Source organism: Octopus sinensis, linkage group LG4, assembly GCF_006345805.1.
Source record: "Octopus sinensis linkage group LG4, ASM634580v1, whole genome shotgun sequence".
Classification (NCBI taxonomy): domain Eukaryota; kingdom Metazoa; phylum Mollusca; class Cephalopoda; order Octopoda; family Octopodidae; genus Octopus; species Octopus sinensis.
The window spans coordinates 127,346,019-127,372,467 of record NC_043000.1 but is presented as its reverse complement, the minus strand read 5'-3'; the positions used below and the strand labels follow the sequence as shown (position 1 = coordinate 127,372,467).

General features: G+C 35.1%; 1 protein-coding gene across 9 annotated transcripts in view; it reads left to right on the top strand.

The window, feature by feature from the left end:
* Positions 1 to 26,449, top strand: part of LOC115210341 (nesprin-1) — an 870,646-nt gene that overhangs the window by 276,423 nt on the left and 567,774 nt on the right. For all 9 annotated transcript variants that reach the window (XM_036502466.1, XM_036502469.1, XM_036502465.1 and 6 more), the window contains 2 exons: positions 760 to 900; positions 14,816 to 15,136. In XM_036502466.1, the coding sequence (XP_036358359.1) occupies positions 760 to 900; positions 14,816 to 15,136 (462 nt within the window). The remainder of the gene's footprint in view (positions 1 to 759; positions 901 to 14,815; positions 15,137 to 26,449) is intronic.

Below are 26,449 nucleotides of genomic sequence, written 5' to 3'. Positions count from 1 at the left end.
GGACCAGTGGCTATGGATGAGGAAGAGTGACCTGATGATAGAGACAGAAACACTCATATACGCAGCTCAGGAACAAGCGTTAAGGACTGACTATATGAAGTGCAGAATAGACAACACTATCAATAGCAACAAAGTTGCAAGAATACTTCTCATTTGTATATTCCATTTTCGGTATGATTTCTATAGTTGGATGGCCTTCTTGACATTGACCATTTTATAGAATGCAGTGATTGCATTCTCTCATTAAAGAGTCTGCCCTGTCCTTGATATATGGTCCTCTATATTCCATATACTTTCATTCATTTACCTATCATTTTACAGAGTGTACTGGGTGCATTATACCCTGCTACTAGCATGTAAGAGGTTCTTGTCTGAAAATTACTCTCTGCCTTTGTTGTCTTTATATAATTGCCAACTACGTTACCGAGTGTCCCAGATGCATTTTTTCATGGCATTAACTAAATTTCTCTTTTTCAAATGTGAATCCAATAATTTCCAAAATTCTTGTAATGTATATTTGAATGTATGTGTATATCTGTCCCAATGTTTGTATGTATGTTTACAATGTATGCATAAAGAGAGGTAAGTATTGGGGTAATAACACCACTTAACTTACCTGTTGTAATTCTTTGTTATCATAATGACAACAGCTGTTGAACAAACTCTTTTGTTGTTTGGTGAAAGCAAAGTTCAACCAAAATATTATGTTATGATTGTGATAGATTCATACTTACGTTTTTTGTTAATGTTTTTCACCAGAAAACTGCTCATGACTGGAAGTACTATGAGGAACAGAAATTTCAAGTTTTGGAAAACTTAAGCAAAGCAGAAATGGAACTTGAAAAGGAACCGGTTGGTGGTGGCCATGACCTGGCACAAAAAGACCTAGAAGTGAAAAAGGTAAGGATCATCTGGTTTTTCTCCCGTGAGTCTCATAAATATTTTAGTATTTGTAATTGCTGTTCTCTAACCCAATCAGCACTGATCATTCTGACTTATCTTTGGCACATTGTTAATCAGTTGTTATTGCTTTGCCACGGGTGATCTGCCCTGATCCAGAAGACCTATGATCAAAGATATTTCAGTCACAGCCATCTTATCTTTAGGGGAATATCTAAGACTGCATTATCTAATAAGGCCTTCTTTTTTTAAGATGGTAGGATGTGATTTGAGTGAGATATTTAGCTGCTATTTCTTACAGGTTTAATGAGCCCATAGTTGCTTTCTGATTGTCAGTTAAGCAACTAATACATTTATAGTAAGTTGAACTAGCCATTGTAACTAACAGATCTAGTACTATCTCTCTTGATATATATATATATATATATATATATATATAATATATATATATATATATAATTATTATAAATGAGGGTGAAAAATCGATATTAATTTAATAATACCGTCAATTTAACACCAAGTGGCTTAGCACAAAAAACTACGGAGGAAATACAAATTTATACATAAATTATTAGAGAGTTATCCACTATGTGGATAACTCTAGTGCTAAAATAGCTCCGAAGCAACCACAGAAGATCCGTTTCCAACTAGAATCAACACACATTTAACTGAAGGAAAGTGAAATACAACGAATATCGTTGTATTTCACTTTCCTTCAGTTAAATGTGTGTTGATTCTAGTTGGAAACGGATCTTCTGTGGTTGCTTCGGAGCTATTTTTAGCACTAGAGTTATCCACATAGTGGATAACTCTCTAATAATTTATATATATATATATATTATATATATATATGTATATATATATATTGTCACAGGCATAGCTGTGTGGTAAGAAACTTGATTTCCAAACACATGGTTCTGGGTTCAGTCTCACTGTGTGATCACCTTGCACACGTGTCTTCTACTGTAGCCTTGGGCCAACCAAAGCCTTGTAAGTAGATTTGGTAGATGGAAACTGAAAGAAGCCCGTTGTATATGCATATATATCTATGTGTATATGCCTTTGTACTTGTGTTTGTACCCCCACCACCACTTGACGATCGGTGTTGGTGTGTTTATGTCCCTGTAACTTAGTGGTTTGACAAAAGAGACTGATAGAGTAAGTACTGGGCTTAAAAAAATAAGTCCTCGGGTCAATTTCAACTAGCAATAACCACGCCTCAGATAACCCTTTTAAGGTGGTGCCCCAGCATGGCCACAGTCAAATGACTGAAATAAGTAAAAGATAAAAGATATATGTGTGTGTGTGTGTGTGTATGTATGTATGTATATATGTATGTATGCATGCATTTATGTATGTATGTATAAGGGTAAGATCTAAGGATCCAAGTGAGGGAAGTTTGTAAGCTGAAAGTTTTTGTGTAGCTCACAGCTTGTAACCAGAGTTGCTATGAATGCAAATAAGAATCCAAATTCAGGGAATGGAAGGGGTAAAATCCAGGCTACATATGTTTCTTAGCTAGCTAATCCTCTGATGTAATAATTACTCAATGAGGAGTACTCAACTTAACTAATCATCAGGCTAAGAATGCCTTAAATTACATGAAGGTTACATCATTGCTTGAAATCCCCAATTTAGCTCACTATAGATTTGAGTAGAAATGAATGGTGAAACCAGAAGAACAGAATACCGAAACAAATGTTTGAAGAAATAAAAGAGTCAAACAGTAAGAAAAAGAGGATGTGATCAGATATTTAGGAATGGGAATTGTGTAAGGTTGTTAGGAGTGAAGAAAAGGAGCGGGGAAGATAAGAGTAGATAGTTGCTGTTGTTAAGGGGTAAAAACGAATGATAGTTGTGAATATTTAGTTTGTTAGGATAGGTAAAATTTGAAACCATTATTATTATTAAGGTGGTAAACTGACAGAGTTGTCAGGATACTGAATAAAATGATTAGTGGCATTTTGTCCTTTATGTTCTGTATTCAAATTCTGCTGAGGTTGACTTTGCATTTCATCTTTTTAGCAGTCAATGGAATAAGTACCAGCTGAGCACTGGGGTTGCTGTAATCAAATAGCCCCTTCCCCAAAATTTCAGGTTGTGTACCTTTAGTAGAAAAGATTGTCATTATTATTATTATAATCTTTATTCGTTATCTTATTTAAAATGGTACAATGTATTTGAAAGAAATTTGGCTGCTATTTCTAGCAGCTCGAATGGCTACATATTTTGAGACACAGGTACTGTGCACTTGGCTGGCGTATGATATTTGTTCCTTAGTACTTAGCATTGGTGGTGGATTTCTCAGTAGAGTATTTGTTGGCCACAAAGTTATTGTTATTATTTATGTGGGTGTGTGTGTATTTTCAGTTTGTTTAAGGTTAACTGGAAGTGGTTTTAGGATAGTATTGTAGGAATGTCCTGCAGTCTTGTGCATGTATCTTTTGGGAGTGTTGTTAAACAGAAAGGAAGTCACAATGTGGTTCAGTTGATCTGGTAGCTTTATCAGCAAATCTCTCTCAAATTACTTTCTACTCGTGTGCAAATTTTGCATGAATTTGGAAATGGCAGTGAGTGAAATTTTCTAAATAGAATTATGAGCTCTCACTATATATTGACTTTAAAAAGTAGTCTTATATTAGGGCATATAAGCCCAATTGTTCATTTTTTTTTTCCACTACAGGGGCTAATATGTCCTAATATTAGACTATTTTCTATAGTCAATATAGAAGGTTCATAATTCTATTTACTTCAAAAGAGAGATAAATAAACATGTTGGAAAGCTCAGTTATTATTAGGTTTCATGGGTGACCTAGAATGCATCACCACTGATGTTTTTTATGGGTTAGAGTGGTTTTTGGGTCTCTTCAACATCGGATCCCGTCACCCAGTTGAGCAACCAAAGTTGGTAAGTCCAGGCTGCAACAAACCAAGATCTATCCTTTATATTCAGAATCATGTAGTAGCTTTCTCTTTGGCTTCAGTGATGGAATGCATGGCTCCTGCATTCATCTTGTACCTGTAACTCCAAGTCTAGTCAGAATTTTATTGAGGGATTGCTCCATGAGCCTCCAGCAGGGCACTTCAGCTGGCTAGCAGCAAACTCACTAGCTTTGGTGTCTATACCGTTCTACTAGCTCCTGGTACTAGCAAGCTTTTTCTAAAAGTAATACGTCAGAAAAAAAACACAACAAAAGATGGTCACAGCTGGAATATTGGGGCAGGAGCGAATGATAAAAAGTGGACAGAAGAAAAACAAGTATATCAACATTATAGATCAAAAACACCATGCATGAAGAAAATTCAAAAACTATAATAGGATTGCCTGCATAGTCAAGTTGCTTTATTAAATGGGAAAGGGACACACACACACAGTACAGTGATACAAATGTTGAATGTTGCTCATGATTCATTAGTTTGTTCAGCTTTTACATGTTTAGTAGCTAATTAGAAAAAAAAATCTATAATTTCTAGCATAGGCAAGGGGCCAGATACTTGTGGGGATGGGTTAGACAATTATCTCAAATACTGGGGTCGATATAATTGATTTATACCCTTCCCCACCCAAATCCAAGGCCTTGTGCCTATGTAAGAAATCAATTAAAATGAGCTACTACATTATATGTTTTGTGTGTGTTCATGCATACAACACATCTCTTTAGAATTTTGCTTGTGAGAGTACAAATGTATGTATGCAAGCTGTTAATGATTTTTTTTTTCCTGATCTATTATTTATTTATTTCATAACCATTTTCTCACATTAATGTAGGTGGGTTGGCTTTCTTACAAAATTAATATTTACATATTGTGGGAGTAACAGTTTTATAGTGAGATATATTTTTAACAACTATCCATGAAACATAATGGAACCTGATAGGTGAACCCTGATAGAGTAGAATTATGATCAAAATCACTCTGCCCATGACCATTCCATCTTTTTATATTTTAGACTGTATAATTAAATATGTCCTTTCAGTAGTATGAACCGTCTAACTTGATACTCCAACAGTTCCACCAACCTATAACCCATATCACTGGACTGGTATTTTATTTATTGACCACAAAAGGGTCAGTCTTGTACAGGATTTGAAGCCAAGTGAAATTGTAGTCATGGCTGATGCTGGCATCACATAAGTGGCACCTGTGCCGGTGGCACGTAAAATGCATTCTTCGAACATTGGGCCTCACAGAGGCAATGATAAGCGACCAAGACCTATGGTGATATGCTGTGCTTGAAAAAACCTGTCAAGCCAAGTGAAATCCTAGTCATGGCCGATGCTGGTGTCATGGAAGTGGTCCCCTTGCCAGTGGCACATAAAATGTACCCATTACACCCTTGGAGTGGTTGTCGTTAGGAAGGGCGTCCAGCTGTAGAGACCATGCCAAATTGGATTGGAACCTGATGCAGCCCTTCCAGCTTAGAGCATGGATAACAGGCACTAGATGACGATGATGACATGGGCATAACTACAGTTTGGTACCCCTACCCTGCTGAAAATGTTGCCTCGTAACATTCTGAAAACTAAATATTTTCTAATGAAATTTTGTAGAGATATATGTTTGAGGATGTAGATGACAGATATGTCGAAAACATTAAAGTTTTGAATCATGTTTACCCCCTCCTGACTTTGTTTCCTCACAACTCTATAAAATGCATATTTTCAAATGATATTTTTCAGAAATATATTTTTGCAAGTGTAGACTATTGATTCTTCAAACATAAACCTCGAAAAAAAAGCAACAGATATTAAAATTACAAAACTTAGTGACAGTAAAGTTGGTGGGAGAAGATAAAATTCCACCCCAAATCATTTTTTTTTCCTTAAATCTTATCAGTTTGGTTATAGTGTAGCTGTGGCTGTGTAGCTAAGAACTTTGCTTTCAAACCATGTAGTCTTGAGTTCAGTCTCAAATCACAGCATCTTGGGCAAATGGCTTCTGCTGTAGCCCTGGACTTAACAAAGCTTTGTGAGTGGATTGAGTAGAAAAAATTGAAAGAAGCCCACTCTGTGTATGTACATTCTTGTCTTGACATCATGTGATGATTGTAGATGTGTACCACTGTCATGTAAGTGATGTTGTTTGTTTCTATAGGAAAATATTGCTTTGCTTGGAAATAAGTGAGGGTTAGCAACAGGAAGGGCATCTAACTGTAGAAAATCTGTCTCAGTAAATTCCATCTGACCCATGAAAGCATGGAAGAATGGATGCTAAAAGATGATGGAAATTGTAATCTACACTCCTGAAAACATAGCTCTACAAAATGTTATTAAAAAGTATACATCTTTGTGAATGTTATGAGGTAAAAAGTTGTGGTGGTGGTGGTGATGATGATATGGGGTACCAATCTATAGTTATACCGTAAAGTGCCATGAACTGATACAAATGCCACAAGACATTCAATCCAACACTTTGATAACTACCATTTCACCATCTCAGATAGTGATATTCTGTTCTTATGTCAGCCATCATGCATTTTGATAAAGATTTATGACTTCTCCAGCAACTAATATTGGACATTCAGTAAATTGCATCATCCTGCTGAATTCCAGTGTATTAATTTAGTAAGATTTAGTATTTGTTGAGATGTCAAACGTGCTTTATCTAGCATATAATTAAAATATCTCTGCTTTGTTTCTAACACTGCAAATATGACTTTAGATAGTATGACTGGACAAAGTGCAATGTAGCATTGTATACTATGTTGTAATAACAAAGACTCAGGTGGGCTACAACTCATTGCAAAAAGAGATTTAAAAGGGACAGAAAGAAGCAATAAATCTTGTAAAGGAAGAAAGCAATGAAAGCTAAAAGTGCGTGCGTAGTACACAGGATAAAACACAAGAAAGAAAAGTGGACAGTGACTCTGTGGTAAGAAGCTTGCTTCCCAACCACATGGTTTTGGGTTCAGTCCCACTGTGTAGCACTTTGGGTAAGTGTCTTCTAATATATCTTTGGGCCAACCAAAAGCCTTGAGAGTGGATTTGGTAGATGGAAACTGAAAGAAGCCTGTTGTGTATATATATATATATATATATATATATATATATATATATGTATGTATTTGTCATTATGTCTGTGTTTGTCCCCCCCATCACCGCTGTTAGTGTGTTTATGTCCCTGTAACTTAGCAGTTCAGCAACGGAGTCCGATAAAATAAGTACTAGGCTTTAAAAAAAATGTCCCGGGATCAATTCATTTGACTAAAACCCTTCAGGGCATTGCTCCAGCATGGTCACAGTCAAATGACTGAAGCAAGTGAAAGAGTAAAAGGATGAAAGATCTATTAAGAGAAAAGGGTACATCAGCACATCAGGATTAGTTTTGGTAAATTTCAGGAAATTTTAAAGGATTTGGTATCTTGACAACTAAACCTGATGTAGGAAATTTATTCCACGTTTTAACAATTCTGAGCATGACATAATTTTTTGTGTGGTAGAGATATTGAATTCAAAAAGTCAGACAAAGTTGTTTGTGGGAAGATGAGCCATATTCTTTTATTCTTTAGTTAGTTTCACTTCTTGTACTGTGTGACCTTGGTGGGCCCACCATTTCCAAGGATTTTAGTCAATTATATCAGCCCCACCCCACAGAACATATTTTATTATGGTTCTTCTTTCATCCATTTCTATTTGTTTTTAAGTTAAGTTACTTTTTTGACACAACACTATTTACACTCAATATTGTTGTGGTAAACACACATTCACACACACACACATACACACACACACACACACACCACACACACACACACACACACACACACACACACACACACGTATGAGTGTATGTGTTTAAATATTGATGTACATGCATGTACATATCTATCTATCTCTCTATGTCTATCTATTTATCTCTCTCTCTCTCTATATATATATATATCTATTGAGAGAGAGAGAGAGAGAGAGAGAGAGAGAGAGAAAGTGTGTGTGTGTGTGCATATTGTGTCCTTTCACCAGCTTCTGTGTACCAAGTTCAATTCCATTGACAAGGTATGAATCACTCCATGGTTATAGTAGAAGAAACTTGTCCAATAGTGCCAAATAACAGGATGAAATCCTCCCACTAAAAAGGAAAAAAAATGCAGTGAAGCAAACCTTTTAACTACACACCCATCACAGCTCACACAGCTCTAACAGTGATGTCTGCATTTATAGTAAAATATTTATTGTGGATATTGTAAATTTTGTATAGTTTAACAAGGGTTTCTTTTATCAGAGCAGACAGACATTTGTAAAGATGTGTTACAGTCAAATGAATGATCTCCTTTATATGTTTCATACTTGTTTTATTAAATCCAAATCTGTTGTAGAAGATTGACAACATAATACTACTGTTCAGTGAAGTAGTATTGCATAGTAAACCATATGGTTTAGTTGCTGCCTGCGTAGGTGTGTTGAGACTAGTTTGAATTCTCTGTTATATTTCCTGCTTATTGTGTGTAACACTTCAGCATTCCTTCATTGTGGCTTGTGTTGTAATGAAAATGCACACACACACATATATAGGGAGAGATATATAAAGAGAGAAAGGAGAGCAGTTAAAAAACTTTTTCTTCCTCTCTAACTATTTGGGAATACACACACACACACACACACACATATATATTACATTGTATAAATAATACAAGGATATCACATTCCTATTGACAGGTGTCAATAGCACACATGTATATGATGATATATGTACATGAATATATATATATATATATATACAAAATAAGAAAATGGAGAAATACATCTAAATCATTCATCAACTACCAGATGATACCCAATCACATACTTTATTGAACCACTACTATATTGGATATATGTTATCCCATGGAGGGTTGAATTTGAAACCCCTATCTCAATTTGTATATATATATATATATATTTGTGTGTGTGTGTGTGTGTGCATTATATATATATATGTGTGTGTATATGTATAAAAATGTATATATGTATAAAATGTGTGTTAGTGTGTGTATGTATGTTTTTTTTTTATAATTTTGAACACTATATAAAATATGGTTCAAAATTGTACAAAAACATTCGCACAAACACATATATCTATAATGCATATATATATATATATATATATATATATAAATGTACATACATCATCTGCATGTGTGTCAATGACATTTGTCAATAAAAAATATATCCTTGTATGCATATACACATGTGTGTGTGTGAGTATACTAACTTAAAAGCTGCACGATAGGGCAGCTTTTAAGTTAGTGCATTGCTTTTAAGCATCTGACCCCAAATAGGAAAATCTGCAAACAGACTTGTTTTGGAGAATGTGTTGCAATTGCTTCCTCCAGAGTTATATGCTAATGATGATCATATTTGTTGCAAAAAATCATGTAAAAAAAATCGCTGAAAACAATCTCAATAGTGAAAACATAGGAATCCAAAATTTCAGGATTGTGGGTCCGGATTCAGCCCAGAATGTTTTTAATTTATTCACAGAGTTAGCCTTTAGATTATAAAAATTGTTATCATACAAAACATTTGTCACAAAAAGTCACATAAAAAAAATCACCAAAAACAATTACAATAATGTAAACTTGGGAATCCAAAATTTCACAATTGCGGGTCCGGATTCAGCCTGGAATGTTTTTAATATACTCATGGAGTGTCAGCCTGATTCCAAAATGATATGATATGTCGGGCTATGGCCTCTAGGGGTAAAGTTGAAAAAGTGTGACACACTATCATTCACATTTACTATAATTATATTATAGTAAGGTGGCGAGCTGGCAAAAATTGTTAGCCCATCAGGCGAAATGCCTAGCGGTATATTGTCTACTGTTAAGCTTTGAGTTTGAATTCTTCTGTGGTCAGCTTTGCCTTCCAGACTTTCTTGGGCGATAAAGTTACTACCAGCTACGTACTGGGGTCGATGTAATCGACTTAATCCCTTCCTCCAAAGTTTGAGGCCTAGTGATTCCGGTAGAAAGGATTTATTGAAGTTGAATAAGTGTGACACACTTATAAGTGTTCACATTTATTATATTAGATTTGTTTAATTTTGGGGAAACTTTATTTCAATTAAAGCGTATTTTATATGTGTGTGTGTGTGTATTGAAAGCAAAAAATAAAACAAAAATGAGTGTTCACCCCCACTGCCACCATCAACACTACTACTTTTAATCAAACATCAACTCTTCCAAAATTTATTTGTCTCTCTCTTTTACTCCCTCTCTTTTTTTCCTTCTCTCTCTCTCTCTCTCTCTGTCTTTGCCACTGCCCTCACGATCTCTATGCCTGCTATTACATTCACCCCATCATAAAGAATAGTAGGAGTGTCATTGAATAGTGAGAGAGGAGGTCTAAGTGTGACACACAGAAATTAGTTTTCGCATTTATTATATTATATTATATTATATTATATTATATTATATTATATATATATATATATAAATATCTTTCATTAGACCTCGATATTCATTATACAGCTAAATTAAATTAAATATCCCTGTCAAGTCTTGCCAAATTGGTTTTCTTTCCTTTCTACTTTAACCTATACATACCAACCCAAGGGGAAACCAATTCCAGCCACTTTGAATAAAGCAGTCACAAAACCACAACTTCAAGTGCAGTTCAAATCAGAATTTTAATGGCATACCTACTTGAGCACTCAGAGTTTATACCTATTAGTTTGAGTCACCCTCGCGAAAACTCCTTGTATCTTTTATATATATGTGGTCTGATCAAGAAGTATCTGGATTGTTGCCATAGTAATGTAACTAAAGCACGCAGAGTGAAGCTGCTTGACACATTGTGACTATGAACTCTGCTGTGCATGTGTACAAAGTTTAAACGTTCTAGCTCACTTCTGCTGTTTACAATAGTGCTTTGAAGGAGCATGTGTAGCGTATGATCATCACATTGTCCACGACAGAGGAAGTTGAGCAGAGAATCTGCATCAAATTTTGCTAAAAGCTTGGTGATACCTGCTCAGAGGCTTATACAAAGTTTTCAAAAACTTTTCATCGTTCTTGACACAATCAAGAAGATCTTGTCCAGCTGAAAGCCCTGTGTCTTTTTGGTCAGCTGTAAGTAGTTTTGGCACAAACTTGGCAGACACACATCTCATACCCAAATCTTCAATGATAATGGACTGAACTGAAATGTAACTAATCTGGACATTCTCTGATAACTCATTGATGGCAATTCAATGATTTCCCCTCACAGCTGCACATACATTTGTGATGTTTTCTCAGTTCTGACCTCTATAGATTATTTTGGAATATATTGCAGAACATGCTGGTTAACAAAGACAGGTAGATTAAAACAACTTGTCCGGGTATTAGTGATGAAGACAATCAACAAAAAGAATGTCTTCTAACCGATATATCCATTCCAACAGACAATGTATCCCAAAATAATATTGGTGAAATTATTTCAATTAAAGATATGGAAATAGTGATGTCTACAATGGAGGGATTTCAAACATAAAACTATCATCCATAGTAATTGGTAGCTTGAGAAAGATTATAAAGAGATTCAAGTGAATACATAACCAGAACTCTGTGTCTTACACAGCATACAGAGATTAATACTGTATACTGTACTTTAAATACAATAGAAAAAATACAAAAGGAGAAAAATAAAGCAGTGGTCACACCCAAGATATTCTGAGCTACACTTTGTTGTATATTATATAACAGTATGTAATAATAAAATAAGAATAATTTCACTTGTTATTGGAATAATAATAATAATAACAACAATAATAATGATAATAATAATAATAACGATTGAGTCAGTACTTGAGTGTTGCTTTATTTTGTTGACCTTGGAAAGATGAATGGCATTTGACCTCAGTGGTAGTCGAACTTAAGAATAATAAAATAATAATAATAATAATAATAATGAAAATAATAATAATAATAATAATGAAAATAATAATAATAATGAAAATAATAATAATAATAATAATGAAAATAATAATGAAAATAATAATAATAATAATGAAAATAATAATAATAATAATGAAAATAATAATAATAATAATAATAATAATAATAATAATAATAAATGCCTTGATGCAGTACCAGACACTGACTCTCATGGCTTCTGATCTTGACTGTTGGAAGTGTTGTCATGTACCTGTTTTGCTTGGAAACAAGGGTGTTTCGTTCAATATCCTTAAACAACCCTTATTCAGGGACCTTTTGAATAGGATAGGCTACTCAACCTGAAGAAAATTCTAGCTGGGCCCCACCTACAAGGTCATACCTTGTTTATCTTGATATGAGATCACCATGTCATGCATATATGGTTGTGATGCATGTGCCTGGTGTACCCTTATCAGTCATGATGGGTATACTGGGCTTCATATATTTTACCCCAGTGTCACTTTGATGGCATGCACTGCTCTCTCACTCAATAATAATAATAATGATGATAATAATAATAATAATAATAATATATGATGATTTCAGATTTTGGCCTAAGGCCAGTAACTTCTTGTCGGGTAAGGGTTAGCTGGTTACACCAATACCAATGCTTAATTGGCACTTTATTTTACGAACCCTTAAAGGATGAACAGTGAAGTTGATGTTGTAGGGATTTGTACTCAGGACATAAAGAACCAGAGAAAATAGTGCAAACCATTTATTCTGACAATATAATGACTCTGCCAATCCATACTAACAATCACTATTGTAGAGGGCAATGATGATGATGATGAGACAGAGAAAGCGTATGTCTCTCTCTCTCTCTCTCTCTCTCTCTATATATATATATATATATATATATATATACATATGGACATCTACTGCTCTATAACATAGTGTGCTTCTCTTTCAGATTTATGATTTACTGACAATTTATATATATATATATATATATGTGTGTGTGTGTGTGGTGTGTGTGTGTGTGTATTACATTCACTGAGGACTGTCAACACCCATCAGAATTAACAACCATCTGAATACTGAACCTAAAACCATAATTTAGGTTTAATAGTCCAGTTATGCAATTATAGACACACTTGCATAAGTTGGCAATGAAGCTTCTACATGGTCACTCAAATTTCGATAACAGTCATTGCATGCTTATATACAATACCCTACCAGCTCAAAAAAGATAGGCACATTAGATTATATAACCCTAGATCATTGTAATTGTACTGCTGCATCAACCATATTATAGGATGTTGTCATACATTGCTGGTTGTAATGCACTTCCTGGTAATACAGTTCTATATTTAAGAGATGAGGAATTATGTACATTATTTACATTCGACGGATATTTCTTACTTCTTTATTGCCCACAAGGGGCTAAACATACAGGGGACAAACAAGGACAGACAAAGGGATTAAGTTGATTACATCGACCCCAGTGCATTCAAAACAACAAAAGATTTTATTGTGACTGGATTTAGGAGATCAGTAAACTATTTTCTTCTGAGAGGTAGAGAGAAAAGAACCTCAGCCAAGTTCTTAATGCTAGATGTAGAACGGGGCTTCTTTTAATGGGGTAAATGGCTGGAATACATTATGGACTGATCCAAAGTCAGTCCAGTTTAAGCTCAAAGTCCTCTCATGACTCAGCCTCGGATATTTTTACTGTCTCTATTACAACTTTTCCCACCTCAGTGTACCCCATGCAGGAATTAATATGCAAATGATTGCATATCCACAAATGTGTACCTTCAATCTAATTCTCAGGTTAAATCAACATGACACCAAATGTAACAATGCTGGATCTTTGAATTACAGGCACAATTCACCCATGCATACGTTGTGCATTTATTGAAGCTTGATAAGCATTGTTTATAGAATATTGTTCCATGTTGCTTGTCAAACACATTAATGAATGGTATTTCAATTTTAAGATTTCATCAGTGTTTTGATCACAGAGGAGATAATAAAGGAGTTCTCAATTTCTTATTTAATTCTGACGCAGTTTGTGGGTAATATGTAGCTTAGAGGCACATTGTGACTGGAATTCATTTGGTTTCAATTCTCAGTCGAAGCTACTTCTCTTTACTAAATATTATTAATGTTGTTTTTCTACAACACAGTTATATATATGTCCATTTCTTTGCAAAACATATCTTAGCTATTTTTTCTTCGTCTTTGTCTTCTTTATTATATATTTATATCATAATAATCATCATTGTCTTGACATTGTTGTCATAATCTTATCACCTCCTCTACCACAACTGTCATTGCTGACACCATCATCATCATCATCATCACTGCCACCACCTCCACCATAACCACCAACCTCAACAACATCTCTGTTGTAATCATCATCATCATCTAAATAAGTAAATATAGTCTCCTGATAATATTTTGCTAATGAATTAGAGTAGATCTCTTTTACTTGTTTCAGTCATTTGACTGCAGCCATGCTAGAGCACCACCTTTAGTCAAGCAAATTGACCCCCAGGACTTACTCTTTGTAAGCCTAGTACTTATTCTAATGGTCTCTTTTGCTGAACCACGATGTTACGGGGACGTAAACACACCAGCATCGGTTGTCAAGCGATGTTGGGGGTGACAAACACAGACATACAAACATATACACACACACATACATATATATATATATATATATATATATACATATATACGATGGGATTCTTTCAGTTTCCATCTGCCAAATCCACTCACAAGGCTTTGGTGAGCCCGAAGCTATATTAGAAGACACTTACCCAAGGTGCCATGCAGTGGGACTGAACCCAGAACCATGTGGTTGGTAAGCAAGCTACTTACCACACAGCCACTTATCTCAAATATTGCTCATTTTCCATGTGATGGAAATATTTAAGATACCATTTGTTACTTTTCTTAACCCTACCACCATCACCACATAACTATTCTATTTATTATTTTACTCATTAACCCCTTCCCTATTAAGATGTTTTAATTATAATTTATTACTTTTTTTTTTCTTTTTTTCCTTTCTAGGATCTGAAGAAAACTATCGAGAACCTGAGAGATGGTCTTAGTGAAATGCAAAAACTGAACTCATTGCTGTGCGAAGGTGCCAGTAAGGAACGGCAGGCACCACTCAAACGAGAAATAACTATGATTGATCAAAAGTTGGAACATGTCTATTCTCGTCTGACATCAAAACTTGTACAGTTGGAAGGTACCATTAATCACTGGTCACAATACTACAGCAGACTGAACAACTTCAGCACTTGGTTAGAACAGAAGGAATGTCAACTGACTGAAGTCAAAAAAGACACTGGACAGACACCAGAGAAGCAATTAACCACCATTGAGGTTAGATTTATTTTTTTAGTGTTTTGTTACTTTTTGGTTTTTGTTCTTCTTTTTATGTCTTTTACCCCTTAATGAGCTTTGGTAGGTTATAATCAGTATGAAATACATTTAACTCTTTAGTGTTCGCATTATTCTGCCAAGATTAATGCTTTTTTATCCATATTGTTTTGAACTAATCATGCATTATCTTGTAGCTATGAGATTTTGATGAGGTAGCTGTTAATTTTTAAAACGATATTGTAGGGTTGTCGTGAGAGACCAGATCTGTCCAGTTTGAGCATAAAACAGGCAGAATACTTTTGGCTGGATATGGCCGGTTTAAATGCTAAAGGGTTAATAGACCTTGCTTTTATATATATGTATATACATTACTCCTGAATTGAGTTTGACAATTTGATCTCTGGTTTTCATATATAACTCATCATTTAAAATTTTCTTGTTTATAATTAATTCCTCCTCAATCACCTTGAAACAAATTACTCAATCTTTACCACCACCACTGCTATTGCTGCAATCATTATCCCCACTCCTAGCCGCTCCCTTCTTGCCTCCTCATCTGTTTCCTCCTCCACAACTCTTCTTTCTTTTCTCCTCTTGAAATCAGAGACCTGGTCTGAATATTTGCAGCACAGTTGAATCTGTTATAGTTTCCCAGCTGCCTGCTAGTTGTGCCAGACTGGGTGATGAATTAAGATCACCACTCAGGAGCAGGTACACTCACTCTGGTAGTGTTCCAAACCGTTTACAGCTATCCTGTTTCATTCATAGGGTTTAAATTTACCTGAGACTGTACTAGAAACTGAACATTTTATACATGCTAGTTGGATGAACCTCATAACTCTTTTGATATGAACCTGCCTGAAACCATCCCTAGTTCTAGGACATAAACTTCTAATTCAAAAGTGATCTGAATTAACCCTTTCATTACCAACCTGGCTGAAACCGGCTCTGGTTCTGAGTACAAATGTCTTGTTTTCATAAGTTTTAAATTAAAACCTTCCACCAAACCTTAGTCACAATTTATGTTCCTAACACAAGCTGAATAATAACTAAGTTATTTTACTAAATTCTTTGTTATATTTAAAGTAACTGAAAGAAACACAGCATCTCAAAATAAATACAGTAATGAAAGGGTTAAACTCATCTATCCAAATTTTATATGAATTTGTTCTAAACACCAACTTAAAAATGCCAGTTATTTTACTAAATTCCTCATTGTTTTCCAAATTAATTGAAACCCAGTACCCCCTGACTGACTCCCATTCCAGTGGCATGTAAAAATCACCCACTACACTCTCAGAGTGGTTGGTGTTAGGAAGGGCATCCAGCTGTAGAAACATTGCCCAATCAGATTGGAGCCTGGTGCAGCCACTGGCTCTCCAGACCTCAGTCAAACCGTCCAACCCATGCCAACATGGAAAACGGACGTTAAATGATGATGATGAAGGTAGTATATTTCAACAGAAATATGAAAACAAATGGTTTTATGTGATTAATCCTATTCTAAAGTGATTTAGTATTTTGATTCTTGTGGGTCTCATGCAAAAAAAGTATAGGGAAGAATGTTTTGATAAGCAATGTTGTATCTAGTTTCACCTCTTTACATTCAAATAGATTTTGCCTTTCCTTGATAGAATAAGTTCCAGAGGAAGTAATAATGCTGATATAATACCATATTTTAACGTGTATCAGGAACCCTGATTTTGGGGACTTAAAATTTGGAACAAAGGTTCTCGTAAGGGATTATAATACTATCCATGTATAAGAAACTCCCATATTTTTTAAACCTAATTTTTGACAAAAAGGGTTCCTTATATATGTTAAAATATGGTAATTGACTAAAACCTTTGAAAGAGATACCTCAGGATGGTTAGTGTCCGATAAGTGGAATCAGTAAAAGAATAAAACAAAGTACCATTTTTGATGGCATTAAAGATACTCAGGCATATTAGACACATCCCATTTTCAGCAGTGCATATTCAAGGAGAAAAGGTTTTAGTACTTCAAAGCATTTAATGTATGTTGAACTTCACATTTAGGGACCTGGGGTGATTTTTTTAAAGATTTAAAAAAAAAATAAATGCTTTTTACATGCCATCAAAAAAATACAATGAAAGAAAATGCTTATGAATAGCACAGAGAATATTCTTCTCTCAGCTGAGAGATACTAATCTTTTGGGCTCATGGATGCTGGTGTCACACAAAGCACTTGTGACAGTGTCACATAAAGAGCTTGTGCCAGTTCCACATAGAGGTGCCTGTGCTAGTGCCACATAAAAGCACCTGTGCTAGTGACACGTAAAAGTTCTCTTGCCAGTCCTGCATTGTGCCAGAGCTACTTTAAAGCACCCAGTACACTCTGTAAAGTGGTTGGCATTAGGAAGGATATCCAGCTGTAGAAAGTATGCCAAAATAGACAAATGGAGCCCAGACAGCTCTCCAGCTGCTGTCAAACCATCCAATCCATGCCAGCATGGAAAAACGGATGTTAAATGATGATGATGATGATTGTGGAAGAGCTATACTTGCTATTTAATAGTTTCTAATGTGGGTACAAGGTCAACAATATTGCGGAGAGGGAGCTTAGTTGATTCCATTGACATTAGTACTTAACTGAAACTTTTTTGTCAACCCCCAGAGGGATGAAAAGCAAAATTAACCATGACAAGATTTGAACCCAGAATGTAAGGAGTCAGAACAAATATCACAAAGCATTTATTCTGATGCTTTAACAATTCTGTTATCTCACCATCTTATACTAACCGTCTAATAACACACTTTGCTGTTAAATTAATTTTAAATTTAAATTCATTTCATGTGGTATCAAGATTTTTATTGTACATCTGCGTTCTGCTGACTAACACAGTTCTGACTAACATGGAACTTTCTCAGTGACCAGGTTACAGTTGTGCAGCAAAAGATTGACACCTCATGAAATTGATTTTTGTTCTAAATTTATATTTATCTCATGTGGTATCAAACATTTTTATCACATTACTGCAATCTGATCGTTATATACTTCTATGGGGAAATGGTGTCAGTGACTAAGTTGCAGTTGTGCAACAAAATTTTACATTTCATAAAATAAATCTACAATGAATTTCATAGTTTTGTGTGTTGTTAAAATAGCGAGTATGGCTTTTTCATGATGTAGTTGCTTTAGTTGCAACACACATTCTCTAAACAAGTCAGCTGTTAGATTAGTACAACTCCAGAATGGAGGCACATTGCCCAGTGGTTAGAGCATCAGGTTCACAATCATGAGGTAGTGAGTTCGATTCCTAGCCAAAGCTGTGTTGTATTTTTGAGCAAGACACTTTATTTCACATTGCTTCAGTTCACTCGGCTGAAGAAATGAGTTGCGAGTTACTGACGCCAAGCTGTATCAGCCTTTGCCTTTCCCTTGGACAACATCAGTGGCATGGAGAGGTGAGCTGGCAGAAAAGTTAACATGCCAGGTGAAATGCTTAGCAGTATTCCGTGTGCTGTTACATTCTGAGTTCAAATTCTGCCGAGGTCGACTTTGCCTTTCATCCTTTTGGAGTCGATAAATTAAGTACCAGTTACTCACTGGGGTTGATGTAATCGACTTAATCCTTTTGTCTGTCCTTGTTTGTTCCCTCTGTGTTTAGCCCCTTGTGGGCAAAAAAGAAATAAGTAACACCAGTGGCATGGAGAGGGGAGACTGGTATGCATGGGCAACTGCTGGTCTTTCCAAAGCAGCCTTGTCCAGACTTATATCTTGGAGGGAAATGTCCTTGGTGCATCCCATGCTGATTCATGACTGAAGGGTTCTTTACCCCTTTACTCTTTACAGCTCCAAAAGTAAGAAATTTATAATAGGCATAAGATGGCCTTGTTGTTAAGAAACTTTTTTTACAATCATGTGGTTTTGGGTTCAGTCCACTGCATGGCTCCTAGGGCAATATAGCCCTGAGTCAACTAATGCCTTGTGTGTGAATTTAGTGATGGAAGCTGTGTGGACGCCCATTGTATATACATGTATGTGTGTTTGTGTGTTAGTTAGCCACCACTGCTTGACAACTGGCGTTGGTTGATTTACATCCTCATAACTTAGCAGTTCTGTAAAAAGACAGATAGAATAAGCACCAGACTGAAAAAAAAAGACATAAGTACTGGAGTTGATTTATTTGACTGAAACCTTTCAAAGCGGTGCCCCAGCATGACGACAGCTCAGTGACTAAAATAAGTAAACGCGAAAGGAAGATAAATACCATGGACATTCACTGAATTCATATAGCAGAGAATACAGTCAAATGGAAAATGGTTATCAAGAAGGCTTCATTGTTGATTCATGTCACATTGGTACAATAAATAATTGTTGTTATATGTCTGCTGGTTCTGAAGAAATATAGCTCATATAAACACAATAACCAAACAAGGATTGGTGTGAACTGATACAATGGTGAATATATATGCTTAAATAGGTGTGTTGTTATAGACTTTTATGACTAACCTCAAAAAACTGTTTATTTTGTTGGTCTCTCCATTACATTACATTTTGTCTTTCTAAAGACTAATGTTGGCTTGTTGTATCACCTAGTTTTCTTTCAGGTACCTCATATTCCACTTTTGATATTTGCTTTGGGAATATTTTCTCTCTGCTTTTAGAATAGAAGTTATTTGTTAAACTATTTGTTAGAATAGAAGTTATTTGTTAAACTAGTGAGTACCCAGAGAAAGTCCATGGATGATAAATATCTTCTTTTGTAGTAAATTACTTGGAGCATACTGTATTGAAAGGGATAAATTGAATAAAATATACTTTTTTTCTTTAGTATTTAATAAAATATGTATACAAATTACACTATATGTATATATATATATATATATTTCTTAGACATTTCCTTAGATCTTAATAAGAATATTTATAAGCCTTATAGGAAGCCCAATGATAGACTAAGTTATATTAATGTAGGTTCATGCCATCCCCCTATAGTATTCAAAAATTTAGTTAAAAATATTAGTAAGAGGATTTCTAGCCTCTCCTCTGATAAGGACATCTTCAATAGTGTTGCCCCAGTTTATAATAAGGCTTTAAAAGATAGTGGTTTTAGCGAAAAAATAAAATATACACCCATTACTAGCCCAACAGTAAGGAAAAGGAATAATAGAAATAGGAAGGTCATCTGGTTTACGCCCCCTTACTCACCCAAGGTGGCCTTCAATATAGGTAAATATTTCCTAGCACTGATAGATAGACATTTTCCAGTTAACCATACTTATAGGAAACTCTTCAATAGACACAATTTTAAAATTAGTTTTAGTTCCACTACCAATTTTAAAAACATAATCAAACATAACATACAAAAAACACAAGAAAACAGCTGTTCATGCAGGAATAAAGAATTGTGCCCGCTAAATGGAGCTTGCATGTCCAAGACCATCATATATGAAGCTACCGTAGACTCTATAACCACTAAAGACACCGTTTCGACAAAAAAATACATGGGCCTTACAGAGGGTAACTTCAAGGCCAGGTTCAATAACCACACTTTGAGCTTTAGGCACTGGAACAAAAGAAAAGCGACACAATTATCTAATCATATTTGGTCTTTAAGAGATAAAGGTGTCGATTATAACATACATTGGAAGATTTTGGCCAGATGTAAGCCCTATACCAACGGCAGCGAAAGGTGCGGTCTATGCGACATGGAGAGATGGCTTATCTGGAAAAGCAGCTTAGACCCTACTACATGTCTAAACACAAGGACAGAACTTTTTGGATCATGTCCACACGTGACTAAATTTCTGTTACGTTTTTGGTCCCCTAAAGAAAACAGATAGAACATGCTTTCTATGTTATGTCCCAAGAGGGTTTTTTTTACCTCATCACACCTTCTATCATATATTTTATGTATATTTTTATATATTTTTTATATATTTTTCATGTATTTTTATGTAATTTTTATGGCGAAAAATGCAAGCGATGTATAAGTACGCAGGCAAGCAGAGTTATAACACAGTAATTTCCCTTTGTATAACGGTATTTTTTCATAGTGTTTTCAAATAGCCAGATAACCGAAGAGATGTCGTGGATTCCCACTTCGGCATCTGAAACTCAGAGTTTTGACTTGACTATCGAGTAATGTAACATATTATTTTATATATATATATATATATAGGCATAGAAGAGGCTGTGTGGTAAGTAGCTATAGGCGTAGGAGTGGCTGCGTGGTAAGTAGCTTGCTTACGAAACACATGGTTCCAGGTTCAGTTCCACTGCGTGGCACCTTCGTCAAGTGTCTTCTACTATAGCTTCAGGCCAACCAAAGCCTTGTGAGTGGATTTGGTAGACGGAAACTTGAAGAAGCCCATCGTATATATATATATAATCATGATTCCAATACCCCAACTACTATGCTATGTGCCCTCACATACTATATATATATTTATATATATGTGTGTTTGTGAGTCTATATTTGTCCCTCCAACATCGCTTGACAACTGATGCTGGTGTGTTTACGTCCCCGTAACTTAGCAGTTTGGCAAAAGAGACTGGTAGAATAAGTACTAGACTTACAAAAATAAGTCTTGGGGTCGATTTGCTTGACTAAAAAGGTGGTGCTCCAGCATGGCCACAATCAAATGACTGAAACAAGTAAAAGAGTATAAAGTGAAGAGTATATATATATTTATATATGTATATATATGTATATATATATTTATATATGTATATATATATTTATATATGTATATATATATATATATATATATATATATTATATATGAGGACAACAAATGTTAAGGCAAGGCAAACATCTCAAGTCATATACATCATTATTATTATTGGAAAAAATTCAAAGTCTTACTGCTGTTTCTGGGATATCCCAGAGTATGGGATATTCTGTCATCAGAGACAAATAGGGAAAATGAGAAGGGTATAGATTAATGAAATGATGACATAGAGGACAGGAGTAAAGAAGAAAAAAGAAGTATAAAAGTTCACAGTTCAACTTTCTGATCGGGTACAAATAAGTCCATAAGTCCTTACAATCCTGCATAAACCCCTGTATTTTATATATATATATATATATAGATATAGTTGATTGATGGTAGTTTCTCATAGTCAGAGGAAGATGGTTCTGCAATTTCTTGCTGAATGACCTACACAAATGATCTGTTTGTAGTGATCAAATGTATGTACCATACATTAGCTCATTCCCTGCAGCAAATTGTTGTTGGTTGAACAGGCACGCAGTGAACAACCTGTCATGTGTCAAAGTGATTGCAGATGAAGTGTTTTGCTCAAGAACACAACACACCACTATCTTGCAATCATGATCCCAATACCCCAACTACTATGCTATGTGCCCTCACACACTATATATATATATATATATATATATACATGTAGTATATATATATATAGGCATAGGAATGGCTGTGTGGTAAGTAGCTTGCTTCTGAACCACATGGTTCCTGGTTCAGTCCCACTGCATGGCACCTTGGGCAAGTGTCTTTTACTATAGCCTCAAGCTGACCAAAGCCTTGTGAGTGGATTTGGTAGACAGAAACTGAAAGAAGCCCGTCGTATATATGTATATATATATATATGTATGTTTGTATGTCTGTGTTTGTCTCCCCGCCAAACATTACTTTACAACCGATGCTGGTGTGTTTATGTCCCCGTAACTTAGTGGTTCAGCAAAAGAGACTGATAGAATACCCCATCCTTTATATACACACACACGCACACACACTATATATATATTTCACTTATTTCAGTCATTGGACTGTGGCCATGCTGGGGTACTGCCATGAAGTGACTAGTTAAATAAACCAACTCCAGTACATATTTTTTAAACCACATACTATCAGTCTCTTTTGCCAAACCAATAAGTTACAGAGATGTATGTACATACATTTATATGTATGTATGTATCTGTGTGTGTGCATGTATGTGTCTCTCTGTGTGTATATATGTGTGTGTATAATGTGTCTGTGTGTGTAACATTATAAGTATAATTATACATAAACATGCACACCTGAACAGGGAAGCTTATTATGTACATTTCTACTCAGTAATACGGCACAAATGGAATACATAAGGCTATATACAATTTATGCATAGTTTGTTCAACTTGCATGTGTATTTGTTCTACACTGTATTTAGCTAAACAACCTGTTACTGTTAACATGAAATACAGAAATAATGAAAGTATCACAACTTGTCGCTGTTTCCATGAAATTCAGATATAGTGAAAGTACAATAGCAGCTAATTACTTTATATGTACATGTTGGGAATGGACCGACAGAGAGATGAAGACACACTATTAATTATACTGGTGCATTACTGGAAAATTTTTGTAATACAAAATAATATTTCATTTTTAATTCAGCACGAGAATACACACTAACCCTTATTGTAGTGGCTAAATATACACATACAGAATTAATTAATTTGTATTCTTTGAGGTGTCTTATTATTTGACGATTGTTAGATTACTAGGAAATTTTTCTTCTAATATGAAATATATGAAATTTCATTTTATTATTAATTCTACATGAGAATTTATACTTAACCTTGTTGTAAGATGCTAAATATCTATCAGTCTTTCCTTCTTTCCTTCCTTCTTTCTTTCTTTCTTTCTTTCTCTATGTGTGTGTGCATGTATGTTTATATATATATATTTATATATATATAAATGCATACACTCACGTGTTTGTGTGTGTATATATATATACATCATTTAATGTACACATTTATCTCTCACTCTCACTAGATGGAGTATCACACACACACAGATACACATAATTAATTCATATTCTCTGAAATGTGTTATTTATTTTTTTTATGGTTACTATTTTATCAGTTCCCATCAAAATTACAAAAGTTAGGTAGTATAAATTAAAAAATAAAATCAGCCAGTAGTATAGATTCTGTGAGAATGTCTGGCTGTGAGACATTTCTCTATCTCTATAAATGGCACAGATAACACACTGAGGTGAAAAGACACGCCAAGTAAAATTTATGACTTTTTTCAAGAAGTTTATCATAAACTAATAAATGTCTGCCTTAACATGCTCCGAATGTGTGCCCACACGTGTGTGTGTGTGTGTGTATATATTAGCAAGTCTTAATAGACATTCAAGCTTTCTCTCACACACTCACACATACTCTCATATATTCCTGTACCTACATACTCACACACACATACACATACAGTCACTCACATATGCACACACATGCACACACACACACTTATACATACCTCACTACCACACACACACACACACTCTCTCTCTCTTTCTCTCTCTCTCTCTCTCTCTCTCTCACATACACACACACACATACACATTTATCATAATCATTGTTTTAATGTCCCTTTTCCCTTGCTGGCAAGTGTTAGGTTAGCCTAAAGTATGGTATTAGACCATTCCTTTGATCCTGTTTCATGTAACAACATATTTATTTGATTAAGCTGCAGGCCTGTTGACTCTTATGTGAGTGCAGGCTAGGTTGTGACTATGTTGTTAACTGGTTTGCTTTATTACAACAATGCTGATTCAGTTGTGTGGTGCCTTGGGCAAGTGTTGTTTTAATATTGTCATGGATCCACCAAAACCTTGAGAGAGAAATTTGGTGGACAGAAATTGTGCTGAAGCTTGTTGGAAAGTTCTTTCCAGTTCTTCAGGGTTGGAGATATCTTAACTTATCACTCAGTTTAACACACTATGTGAGGCTTAGGTACCTTTGGTAGGATCCAGTATGTTGCAAGTGTTGTGATCAAAAATCCAATCTAAAGATAACTTCTTCCTTTCCTTTCATTATTCTCAGAAATCTGGGAAAGGACCATGGAGCCTTATGCTTCTTCCTCTGGCTTAGCCATTGAAAAAGTCCCCTTCCTTACTGTCATCATCATTTAAAGTCTATGTTCCATACTGGCATGGGTTGGATGGTTTGATGGAATCCAACAGGTTCAAGGACTGCATCATGCATGATTCACTGTCTACTTTGGCACGGTTTCTGCAGCTGGTTGCCCTTCTTAGTGCTAACTACTTTACACTATGTACTGGATGCTGACCAAAATCTTGTGAGTTCATATCACTTAGACATACAGTGCAACTGTCTGCTTTCCGTATCTACATATGTTTAATGGCCTATGTTTTACTATCTGTATGCCTGTCAGTCTACACCAATGTTGGAGTATCCTTCATTGAAGAAATGCCAAATGTAATAGACATTTTCTTTAAAAATCTCCACAAAATAGGAATCTCATTCACATAGAAAGTGTTGAAAATTATTAATTTAGGGAGAACATACATCCTTATAAGGATTATATCAATACAGAAAAATAACCTTACAAAAGGAAGCTATGTTCATTCTCGTAGAAACTGTTATCTCTGAATCTTTAGCACACACAAAACATGTGAGGTTACTATGTGCATTGCAACAATAGGAACCATACCAAAGATTTTGTAATGTGTTTCTTTAACCAAGACTCCTCCTGCTTTGAACTAAGTAAAAATAGTTGGCATCATTTATGTATCACAGTAAAATGCTTATTTGTTCACCCAGTTGGGAAGTGTTTCCAATCTCTACTATTACAGAAACGAATCAATAAGAGATGGAGGGAGGGAGAGAGTGAAGCATGTGATTAGCTGATCAGCTAGAGATAGTAACTCACTCCACCTCAAATGACATCCTACCATCGTAGAAGGAACAGACTGGATAATGTTGTCCAAAATACATTATGTCTGGAAAAAAAAATAAAAGGGATGGCCAGTTGGAATATCTTTGATTATAGGTCTGCTTGTAAAAGAATATATATGTCAGTTGTACAGAAAATGTGAAATAAGGTGTAAATATCATAGAATTGTGTTATTAATATCCTGAATATATGGTGATACAATGTTACTACTGCTGCTGCTACTACTACTACTACTACTACTACTACTACTGCTACTACTACTACTACTACTACTGCTGCTACTGCTGCTGCTACTACTACTACTACTACTACTACTACTACTACTACTACTACTACTACTTACAAAATATCAAATATTAAACAACTTACAAAATATTAAAGAAATTGGTCACCAAAGGAGTGTCAGTGCAATTGTTTGACCTGTTAGAAAGAGCTGCCAGATCCACATCAAATTATCCCATACCATATTTAAAAAGGAAGGAAGGACATTTTGGATAATGTGTCCCTTTATACACTATGTTTGAAAGATAAAGAAATGTGATATTCATGGGTGGCATAACTTTGAACATAAGTCTGTTTGATCAGGTCTGACCTAAAATTAAACAATAACAACAAATAAAGAAACAGTTTCAAAGA